Source organism: Solanum tuberosum, unplaced genomic scaffold (genome assembly GCF_000226075.1).
Source record: "Solanum tuberosum cultivar DM 1-3 516 R44 unplaced genomic scaffold, SolTub_3.0 scf00150, whole genome shotgun sequence".
Classification (NCBI taxonomy): domain Eukaryota; kingdom Viridiplantae; phylum Streptophyta; class Magnoliopsida; order Solanales; family Solanaceae; genus Solanum; species Solanum tuberosum.
Genome location: NW_006239073.1, coordinates 1,223,231 through 1,234,020, shown reverse-complemented (window position 1 = coordinate 1,234,020; position 10,790 = coordinate 1,223,231). Strand labels below are relative to the sequence as shown.

The 10,790-nt window shown below is 34.0% G+C and overlaps 2 protein-coding genes across 5 annotated transcripts in view; one reads left to right on the top strand and one right to left on the bottom strand.

The window, feature by feature from the left end:
• The window catches only part of LOC102605987 (protease Do-like 2, chloroplastic), a 19,618-nt gene extending 18,042 nt beyond the window's left edge, over nucleotides 1-1,576 (bottom strand). For 3 of the 4 annotated variants that reach the window (XR_001474075.1, XM_006352742.2, XM_006352741.2), the window contains exon 1: nucleotides 1,348-1,576. Coding sequence is in view for 3 of the 4 variants with exons in the window: in XM_006352742.2 (XP_006352804.1) it covers nucleotides 1,348-1,521 (174 nt within the window). In the remaining variant the exon portion in view is untranslated. The remainder of the gene's footprint in view (nucleotides 1-1,347) is intronic. The other variant, XM_006352739.2, reaches the window with a different exon arrangement.
• A 58-nt stretch (nucleotides 1,577-1,634) lies between these two features.
• LOC102605653 (uncharacterized) lies at nucleotides 1,635-6,930 on the top strand. The gene is made up of 2 exons (XM_006352738.2): nucleotides 1,635-1,958; nucleotides 6,370-6,930. Exons 1-2 carry the CDS (start codon nucleotides 1,701-1,703, stop codon nucleotides 6,628-6,630), a joined length of 519 nt encoding a protein of 172 aa, XP_006352800.1. The 5' UTR covers nucleotides 1,635-1,700; the 3' UTR covers nucleotides 6,631-6,930.
• The last annotated feature ends 3,860 nt before the right edge of the window (nucleotides 6,931-10,790 follow it).

Sequence of the window (10,790 nt, the reverse complement as noted above, 5' to 3'; positions counted from 1 at the left end):
CGAAATTTGGAGATGAATTGGTTTTATTGCGCGACAATTTAATCATTGATGGATATTAAATGGTGGTTTATAGTTGCTATTAGTTGTGTTGTGAAATTCTGAGACAGGAAAAATCCAGGATAGGCCTAAAAACAAAGGAAACTCTGCCCGATTTTCTGTAGAGTTCTGGTGAGGCTTGCTTTGGGATTCTCCCCCTTAGCGCCGGTCATGATCCTTAATTGGGTCGTGACACACGCACACATACACCTCACACCAATGGTTGGACATCTGGATCATGGACAATTTAATATGGGGCCCAAACATCGAGAAACGAGAATTGGGATGAATCCTACTCAAATACCATGTCAAACAAATGGAACTCAATCCCAAAAACTAGTTCATGAGGTAACATTTCTCTAACACCATATAAGGAGACCAAGAAACACAAAGTTCAAAAAAAAATGTTCAAAAAGAAACACATAGTCCACTGATTTGGGACTCAACATTGATAAAGAAATGAACCTTAGGCCTAACTTAACCCCAAAAAGCTAGCTCATGAGGTGAGAACTGCCTAAGACAACATAAGGAGACCAAAAAACCCACACTCCACCGATATGGGACTCAACACCCCCAGCACACTAGGACTGGACAACAAGAGCGTGAACAATATAAGATAGGGAGCCAACATCGGATAAACAATTGAATTGGTGTTATCCTCTATGAAATAGACCTTGGGCCTAATGGTATCAGAGCCGCTATGAATGTAATCTAATTAGTTATAAAAATTTAAATTGTGTGTGTATATATAATGTAAAAACACATACATATATGTGTAATTCTGCAGTACCCACTACGAATGTTATCTAATTAGTTAGACTACTTCTTACTAACCAAAATGAAGCAGGGAAGAATTATTGACAAACAACCAATAAATGAGAACACTCCATTACAATATAAACAGAAAATCAGATTGAAAGGTCAAATAATATCAGAAAAGAAGGTGCACAGCATGTTACGTCATTCCACTTGACTACATTTGAAACTGTCTTTGTACATTTGAGGATTATCCTTTTGTCGTTAGTTTCTCTTTGGTGCACCAATGAGTTTGCTGTATGTATAGTAGATTGGGTGCAGTATGTATGTCCGTATTGTTGAGTAGACTCTCTACTTTATCAGATTTTCCACTTCAATAACATTGTTTTACTTTCAGAATAAAATAAGGGCTAACACAATAGAAAAGTTGCAATCTTTGGCCAAGAAAAGAAGAATCAAAATGCGTTTGATTGACATACTAATTCGACGATTGTGGTTGGATGAATAAAGATAATAATAATAATAATCGAATGACAAGTAGAATATTAATTTTACCTCAGGAGGAGAGGAGGATGACTTGTTGAGAACTTTTCTCTTATGGTTTTGATTTTGGGAATCAGCTTTAGGAATGAAGAAAGAAGAGGGTCTTAGTGATGTTGAAAAGAGACGGTGAGATGTAAGAGAGCCGCCGGTGGAGGTGAGCACCGAGAACCAGCTGTTTGCGGCCATTCTTTTGTGCTGTTTCCCTTATCCCTTTAATCCCGCAAGCTATTTGCGTTGTGCCTTAAAGTTTTAGTATTTAATTTACGATATTTTAAATTTTAAAATTAAATATAAAAATGTGTTTGTTTTCGTATTTTTTTTCCAAACCTTTTTCAGTGTTGTTTATCCAAACAAAGAGAAGAAAAATGGCGTGGCCATTGCTCTCTCCAGTATCAGGCTGTTACTGTCTTCGCCTCTCACAACTTCATGTTAATTTAGTCCAACTCCAACCAATTACACGTCGTGAAATCATACACCCATCTCTTCATCAATGTATACTTTTTTCTGTCGATAGAATTAGAGCAAGACTCCCGCTTTTAAATGCTCAAACCAATGGCTCTGAGCAGCTAATTGAAGATCTTAGGGTTCCTCAACAGTGGCTACAACCTTCCAAAGCCTTGGAGGTAACACCTACTCTTTTCTCAATTGCTCATTTAACACATATCATATATCGGTCATAGGTAGCTTTTTTGGACACATCCCGTTTCGAAATTTTATTCAAAACCCTTTCTTCGCTAGCAGGCAAATCCAAAGTTTGAACTTTATATTCTACCAAATCCCCAATCAATTTAATGCTCATCTTTGTAATTATTTACTCAACTTCTTTAACACATATACAAGGTACTCAATTCCGATGAACCCAACACATATGCTTATGGATCCACCTCTGTTAATTAGCACTGAATTCTTGTAGTTACTTGGTTCTGCGAGGGTGTAGGAAGGATTTGATGGTCACTGACTTGTGGAGTTGTGTGTGTGAATTACCCATTAAAATGCAATTATATATCTTGAGGATATATAAATCCAGAGAGTGTTGAAAGATCTTAACTTGCAAATTTTTGTGGGGTTGATCAAGCAGTTCGTGCATAAAGAGAGCATTCGGTCTTACTTCAGCACATTGTCTTGGAATTTAAAATTCTTTTGGATTGGTAAACTTTTTTAGGAAAAAACGAAAAGAATATAGAAGCATAAAAGTAATTCTTACTTAATTCTTTGTGATTGTTTTGTGATCCTATATTGTTGTGATCAATGGTAGTTACCTTCTAGTGTTGTTGTTTAGAGGGTCTGGCTTTTAGCAACCATATATGCCGATGTAGTTTTCTTGGTAGTCCTCTACTTCGTCACTCAAATCCTGAATTGCTTGGTATATTATAGACCAAAATGTTGGGGGCGTAGTGTTATCCAAAAAGTTGTAGGCTTATACTAAGTGTCACTCCCCGAGGTTACCCCTAGACGCAACACGGTGCTTAATGTCAAGTGACCCCAAACTAACCCATGGCATGGCATATCTATACAAGTTCAATTAAAGCATGCACTATGCGGAAGCTAAAAACAGTTTAATATCTGAAATGGGGAAAAGCCCAAAATATCTAAATATATATAAAATATATGAAAAGTATAGTGATGACGAAAAACAACACTAACAACTCAAGCTGAATCTAATCTATGTCTCAAAGGCTTTAACTGATCTGAGTTGCTGGGACATGCCCCCAGCTAACTCTAACAAGTCTGAAACTGAAAAGTAAATACAAAAGTAAAGCATGTCTATTGTCTTCGAACTATGAGGACTCACCACTGAATCTGCTGTGTACGGACTGGAAGTCGAGCTAAGCATGGTCTGGATGTTGAGCGCCTGAACCTACATCATACAATGATGTAGCACAAAAGTATGTGTCAGTACTTTGAATGCTGAGCATGCGGAATATGTGCTAAGCTGAACATGGAAATAGATATACTGAAGCATAACTGAAAGCTGAGCTGGATGCAATGACCTAGAACTAATCATGAAAATGTAACATGTTGAACTGAATACTGAAATAGATATTGAATACATGGTCAATGCAACATGAATCTGATTGTGGGAGATATTATTAACCGACATACCCAAGTTGAGCTAGCTATGGGCCAACTTGTAACCTTGGATGGAAGGGTGTTCATACCTTGCCAAGGGTACGAACAAGTCTGACGTGGATCCACTAGCTGATGTCCACAAGGGCCAAGGGTGTGAAGCCTAATCTGACGGGTGACCCCTTCAAAACCTACGGTGGCACCGTAATTCTTGGACTCAGGGATTTTCTACTAAAGGTTTCAGCCTAAACTGACGGGTGAGCCTTCATTCCTTTGTCCTCTTGGTGCTAAGTTTACTCCCAATTGAATATAAAGCTAAAAATGTAACTGTAATAACAAAATACTAATAATTATCTGAGAATGCATCATACATATACTGAAAGATATGGCATTCAAATTTTGTAGCATGATTGTCTGTCTAATCTGCCTAGCAAGTATAATTCATGAAATATAGATGATTAACACAAGCTAGGGTTTCTGAGTTTTATATATGGGACTGTACTAATTCTCCAAGAAACATGTAATTAATATTATAGAAACTATAGCAGCTAAATTACAATGAATCCCTAAGGTTTAGGAACCCTAGGTCTAAACAATTTATGGAGAAGCCGAAGAACTGACTGAATTCTAGGGACCTAATGGGTGGAAGAACCCACTAGTGAAATCCCACATATCTGGTGAAGATAACTACGGAGAAATCCTTTGGATTTAGGGGCTGAACTTGAAGGAGAGCTCTGCTTGTTCTGGAGAGAAAACTGTCGCCTCTTTCTCTTCTTTTCTTTCTAATTCTGATGATTTTTAGGAGAATGAATGTTTTAGGTAGTTTTTGACTAATTAATTAGGCTTAGACGAAGTAAAAACAACATAGTTTAAGTACCAAACGCATAGGGGGAAAGACCAAAACGACCTCAACTTTTAAAGCTGAAAATGTGCCCAAAACAGCCAGTCTCATGAGCCGTCTACTACTTCACGGGCCGTTTAAAGCATCACGGCCCATCCAGTGGGTCGTCATGTTGCCCTGCCACCTAATTGATTTTGTGCGGAGAGATATGATCGTTTGAAGTTGACCCAAAACTGAAAAGTTGATGAGTCCCTTTCATGGACGACTTCACGGACTGTCTAAGGTATTATAAGTACCCAATGCATAGGGGAAAGACCAAAATGACCTCAGCTTTAAAACTGTCAAAGTGCCTTAAAAGGGAGGTTTAACGGACCATTTAAGGCTTCACGGTCCGTGAAACACTTCAAGGGCCATATTGCCGGTCATGAAACTTCACCTACCAAACATGGATTCACATAAACAGACATAACGTTTTACTCCAAACACGAAATGAGGCAAACTTGGTGGCGTTGAAAAGAGGAATCAAAGACCTTTCATTTGATAGGTCATAGGCCACATAATACATTATGTGATGAGAGATATGATAGTTGAAGTTGATCCAAAACATGAAAGATGATGGGTTCCTTTCATGGATGACTTCACAGTCCGCGCAATGCTTCACAGACCTTCCAAGTGTCCGTGAACCTTCCAGAGTCCTGGGTTCAATTTCACAGGTTGGGTGATGGGTCGTGGACCTCTTCACGGCCCGTGAACCCCTCCGTGGACTGCCCTTTTCTCTTTTCCATTCCAAGTTCAAATTTCCGAGGTGTTACACTAAGGCATTATGAAATTACAGAATTATGACCTAAATCATCTTCCATAAGTTCTGTATTCTTCTCTGCTGTGACTATGCAAAGTGTTTCTTGAAAAATCATTTCTTATGCCTTCTTAACCGTGTTTAGTATGTTCTTTTTGAACAAGTTTAATATTCTAATTACAATCACTAAAAGTGTTTCACAAAAATTAATCAATTTAGAGAGATCTCTTCAAGACATTTAGTGAGAGGCAAACTGCATGAAATGGTAGTTCAGACATTTACATTCAGCAATATGTTAGTTATTATATTTGTTTTACATCTAATGAAGGATAGTCATTACTAAGAAGGACGACATGATCTGCAAGTCAACTATAAAGGTCTTGCACTCTATCATGAAACAATTAGTGATTGCTTTTGATGCTCGCTCAGTTAGCTTTATCCATTACACGAGGGTGAATTGTCATTTTAGATCTTTTGTACATATGTGGCATGGTTGTCGGGTTTAAAATCCTAAGTGCTCTGTAGGATAAGGTATATTGTGGGAACCTGTCTCTTCTAACTTCCTGCATATCGACTATTTCAAGTGGTGATTTTGCCGGTACAATTGTTTGAGTAGATGAGCCAAGATGAGATTTGAACAAAATATGCTTAAAATTCCTCTGAAGTTTGATATTTTGTCCATCTTATCTTTAGTTTGTGTCTTCAATATATATCTTAGCTGATTTTACCCTGGGAACATTTGTAAGAGGAGTAGGGCTTCCTTCACATGCTATAAGGTGTCCTTAAATTGAGCTGCTTTTCTTTTCTAATAATGATCTGGCAAGTTTTATTTAGGGTGGAAAATCTATTTACTGAATACCTTTAAGATGCCATTTCAGTTAGCTTTAGTGCTGAACCTAAGTTGTGGATGTTGTCTTATGCTATATAGCTTGGCGTGTATTCCATGATGGAATTTCCATCTCAGAATGGCTTGCTAATGTTGTGATGTTGCAAACATCTTGCAAAATCTTGATATAGCTGGCTGTGATATGATCCTTTCTACTCCCATTGAAGCAAAAGGGATATAATTCATATCCTCTCCTATTGCATTGTATTCAGGATCCTTTCTTCTGCGTCTGCACATGTTTTGAAACTCATAATCCTAGATATGAGTTCAACCTTTTTACGTCTTTCTCTTGCTTATTATTTTTGGCTCCCTCTACCTTATCAGTTAGAATAATAATGCAGAGATTTCTGATCTGCATAAATATGCACAGAGTAAGGCTGAAGGTATACAATTAGCATATTGTCTATTGAAATTCATGGCTCAAGAACTTGTAGCATTTAACAGGAATCTGAATGGTTGCAAACTGCTCTTAACAAGTGGTTGGATGATGAATATTGTCCAGAGGAAACAAATATTGAGATTAGCAAAATTGCTGCAAGTTCATTCTACAGATCATTACTGGAAAATAAAAGTGACATAGGTGAGATACTGTTAACGATGGCTGGAGATTTGGAATCCGTATCCTATCAAGAAAGCTTTCATGGAGCATTCTCATCAGCAAATGCAGCAGTGAATCTCATAATCCAACGGCTTGAACAGTACTAATCATGATTGGCCTCACTAAAAAGTTTGGAACTCTTAGACTTAAATTTTTCTTTGACTTGCATTTAGAATTATCCTTTTATAGTGTATAGTAAGTACATTATGATTAAGAGAAACATAATTACACCAATAAGGTTAGTAGGGGATTATATTGGGGGGGAGAAGAAGGTTATAAAGGCCTATGGCTTAATAATTTGATTTTTAGAATGTTAAGTATGAGCCAATGGTGTATGTTAAGATGTGTGTTAGTCATCTCAAAACAAGTTATTATGAGTATCATCTTGAAAACAAGTTTTTTCATTAGTGAACCGCCACTGATTGAAAGGTTAAACTGAGCTAATATTATTTATATATTGATTTTAGTAAAGACGACGTCAATTAATGTTTATGATTGAATGGCATATACAGTAGTATTAGGTAGGATTTAAAGATTTGTGGCACGTGGAGGGAGGAGATGTCTGTCTACAATCTTCATTTCAAGATTTAAAAGCAATAATTGATGGAAGGTCTTAGAAGGGTGTGCCTACAATTAGATACAAATAATTAAACATACGTCCACTTGAATCATTAAACTCTAACGCCATTATCATTATCATTAGTATCTACTTGGTGCTTTTCATTTGAAATGAGTAATAATACCTTGAACTGATCCATATCTTTTGAGGTAGTCTTGCCTTTTTTATGGCCATGGACAGCGGCGGACAGGCCAATGAATTAATGATGATAGATAGATAAATTGCAATACTCTCCGTTTCTAACCAAATCTCTATTTTAAATCAAGTTTTCAATCAACAAACATGAATTAAAATCTTAGGGGTCGCTTGGTTTGAATTCAAGTTATGATGGGATTATTTTTTTTTGAGTGTTTGGTTTGTTGTATTCAAAATAATAAAGTTTAAGGACAATTTATTTGTTTACAAATATGTCCTTCATGAATGTAAAAAGTGATGTAACAAAATGGTTGAAAGAGACATTTTTGTCATTTACCTATTTTATCCCAGGATTACTATACCACCCAAGGGGAGGGATAACTTATCCCGGTACTAATTATTAATCCCGAGATAAGTTATCCCGGACTTGCCAACCAAACAACAAATTAAGTGGTACTATAATTTAATCCCGAGACTATTTGGTATTATCTTTCACATCAAATGATCCCTTAATTAATTAATTTGACCAATGGACATGAGTTATTTAATTAGTTTTTCTATGTAGGTCAAATGTATATTTTAAATGCTAATAACTCACAAGGGTAAAATAAGAAGAATAATGTTATTTATGCATTGATTTTGTGAATTAACAAATATTAAGAACATTTATTTTTAGTAAAGACGACATATAAATAAGAATGGAAGAAGTACTTGTCAAATTTTTAACTTATCACACCTATTAAAAAGATACTCCCTCCATTTCACAAAGAATGACCTCCTTTCCTTTTTAGTCAGTTTCAAAAAAATGACCTCTTTCCTTTTTTGGTAACATTTTACTTTTTGCTTTCCACGTGACATGTTTAAGACCACAAGATTGAGGGCAATTTTGTACATTTGACATAACTTTAATTTAGGACCACAAGATTCAAAAGTCTTCTTTAATTTCTTAAACTTCATGTCAAGTCAAACCAGACCAATCTTTTTGAAACGGAGGGAGTAATAATTAATATAGTGATGTAATAACATGTACTCCCTCTGTCCCTAATTGATTGTTCACTTTTGAATTGACATATCTATTATGAAAATAATTATTGGCATAGTGAATTTACCATTTTACCCCTATTAATTATGAAGTGGATGGATTAATAACTTAAGACTTTTAAGAAGTTATACATTTTTCAAAGTAATTAATTGAGGATATAATAGGAAAAAATATTTTATCCTTTTTTGATTTGTCAAAATGGATAATTAATTAGGAACAACTAAAAGAGAAAAAATGGACAATTAATTAGAGAAATAGAATATAATAGAGGATGTCAAATATATACACTGATTGGGGACAATTTGGAATTTGTTTGTTGGATCACATTTGGCACTGCAGTCTGCATTGAAATTAAGATTCACTCACTCACCTCGTTTTCCAAAACGTACGTGACAGGAGAAACTAGTAATACCAAGATTATATCTTTGCTTTTATTTATATGTCATTGTATTCTTACTTAATGTTTTTTTTTACGTCAAGTTCTCAATAAATAAATAAAAATAATTTATTTTGATTAATTAAATTGACCAATGAACTGAATTACTCCAAAAAAAAAAATTATATTGATCAAATTCATATTTTCAAAGTTAATAACTCTCAAAAATAAAATATAAATTATAATACTATTATTTATATATTAATTTTATAAATAGAAAGGAAGGAAGTGTTAGTTTTGACGTCAATGTTTATGATTGAATGGCATATAGAGTATAGGTAGGATTTGAAGATTTGTGGCACGTGGAGGGAGGGGATGTCTGTCCTAGAGTCTACATTTCAAGATTTAAAAGCAATAATTGATGGAAGGTCTTAGAACTTAGAAAGGTGTGCCTAGAATTAGATATAAATAATTAAACATACGTCTCATTCCACTTGAATCATTAAACTATAACGCCATTATCATTATCATTATAATAAAGGAGGAATACGGATTATTCTCCCCTTAGCTCTCAAACTAACCCTTTAATTCTAAAAAGGTGAAACATAACAACTAAGTATTTTGGAACATAAAAATTACTCTATTATAGTAGTATATGTAGCAATTATTGCTCCTATATATATATATAATGTACTATTTTAACTATTAATGAATCCAAACAGAATAATATGGTATTAACTTAGAATTGACAGGTAGTTATTATTATTGGCATATGCATATCAAATTATCAAGAATAATTAATATGTGCACATGACTAAAAAGAGAGTATAGTAAAATTACAAGGATAGAGTAAAAATTAGGCAGAAATTAAAGATGGATGACATATGAAATTTCTATTACATAGAAATGTGATGAGGAGGACGACCAAGGGCACTTTTGTCATTTTACCAAAATTATCAGCTTAAAACAGTTGTACTTTCTGCTGCAAAATTATTGAATTTCCCAAATAACCCAACCAAGTTGTTATTATTATGATGGTCACGTGTACTTTTTATCATGAAAAGCATAAAAAATATCATAAGTAGCCGTAGTATCTAAAAATGGTGGGACTCATTTATTAAATCAATTTATATTACATTAACACTTTTATGCACTAAAATAAATATAAAAAGAAACAAACATGATTTAAAATGTATTAAAAAATAAAAATATTTTAATTAGGGAGCATAAAAATAAAAATTAATAAATAAAAATGGTTTTAAATAAATAGTTTTAAAATTTTGCGAATCAAATATTGAAGAGAAATAATAAGTATTCTTCATGTTCAATTTACATACATTAATGATAAGAATATTTTGATAATAGAATATTTTAAATTTTAAGATTATTCAGATTAATATTTAATTAATTATAGTAGACTATTTACTTTATTTACTTAATATTGCTATTCTTTTGTTTGAAATAAGAAGTTAAGAATCGGAACACATGAAAAATCAATACATTAATTAGAGAAGTAAATTAAGTAGATTAATATTTAGAAAGAGATGACAAAAATAGCAAATGATTAATAGTAATTTTAAAAAATTTGAATAAATTTTGAAATAAGATAAAATATCTGGATGAGGAAATCAATACGATATGTAATGATATATGTATCAAAATATCATGTTGGGCTTGGGACTTCCATGTTGGAGGTCTCAAGTTCGAAACCCCTTGCTAGCGAAAGTAAGGGGTTTGCCTTCTGGGTTGAGCTCGTCGCATCGGGCTTGCCTAGTGCGGGTTATCTCTCCTATGTGGTTTGAGAGCTATTGTATAGGAGTGGGTTTTACCCTGTGCGCACCCAAAGGGTAGCGGCTGTGGGTTTTCCTTGTCATAAAAAAATATCATGTTAATTTAGCATTTAATTCTAAATAGATTTTTTTAAAACAGAGAAAATACATTTATGTTTTGAGATTGTTTAAATTTTTTCACTAAACTGATAAAAATAACAAAAATACTTGTTCCTATAAGTTATTGTGCATGAAAAACGAGAACCAAAAACACATCTGTATCATGCTAAAAAAATTATGTTCATTAACATAAATTATGCATATAT

Bases quoted from the DNA above. Each gene is read 5' to 3' on its own strand.
- LOC102605653 (XM_006352738.2), top strand. From the start codon at position 1,701: ATGGCGTGGCCATTGCTCTCTCCAGTATCAGGCTGTTACTGTCTTCGC. The intron at 1,959-6,369 runs GTAACACCTACT...AGCATTTAACAG, and splicing joins AACCTTCCAAAGCCTTGGAG to GAATCTGAATGGTTGCAAAC.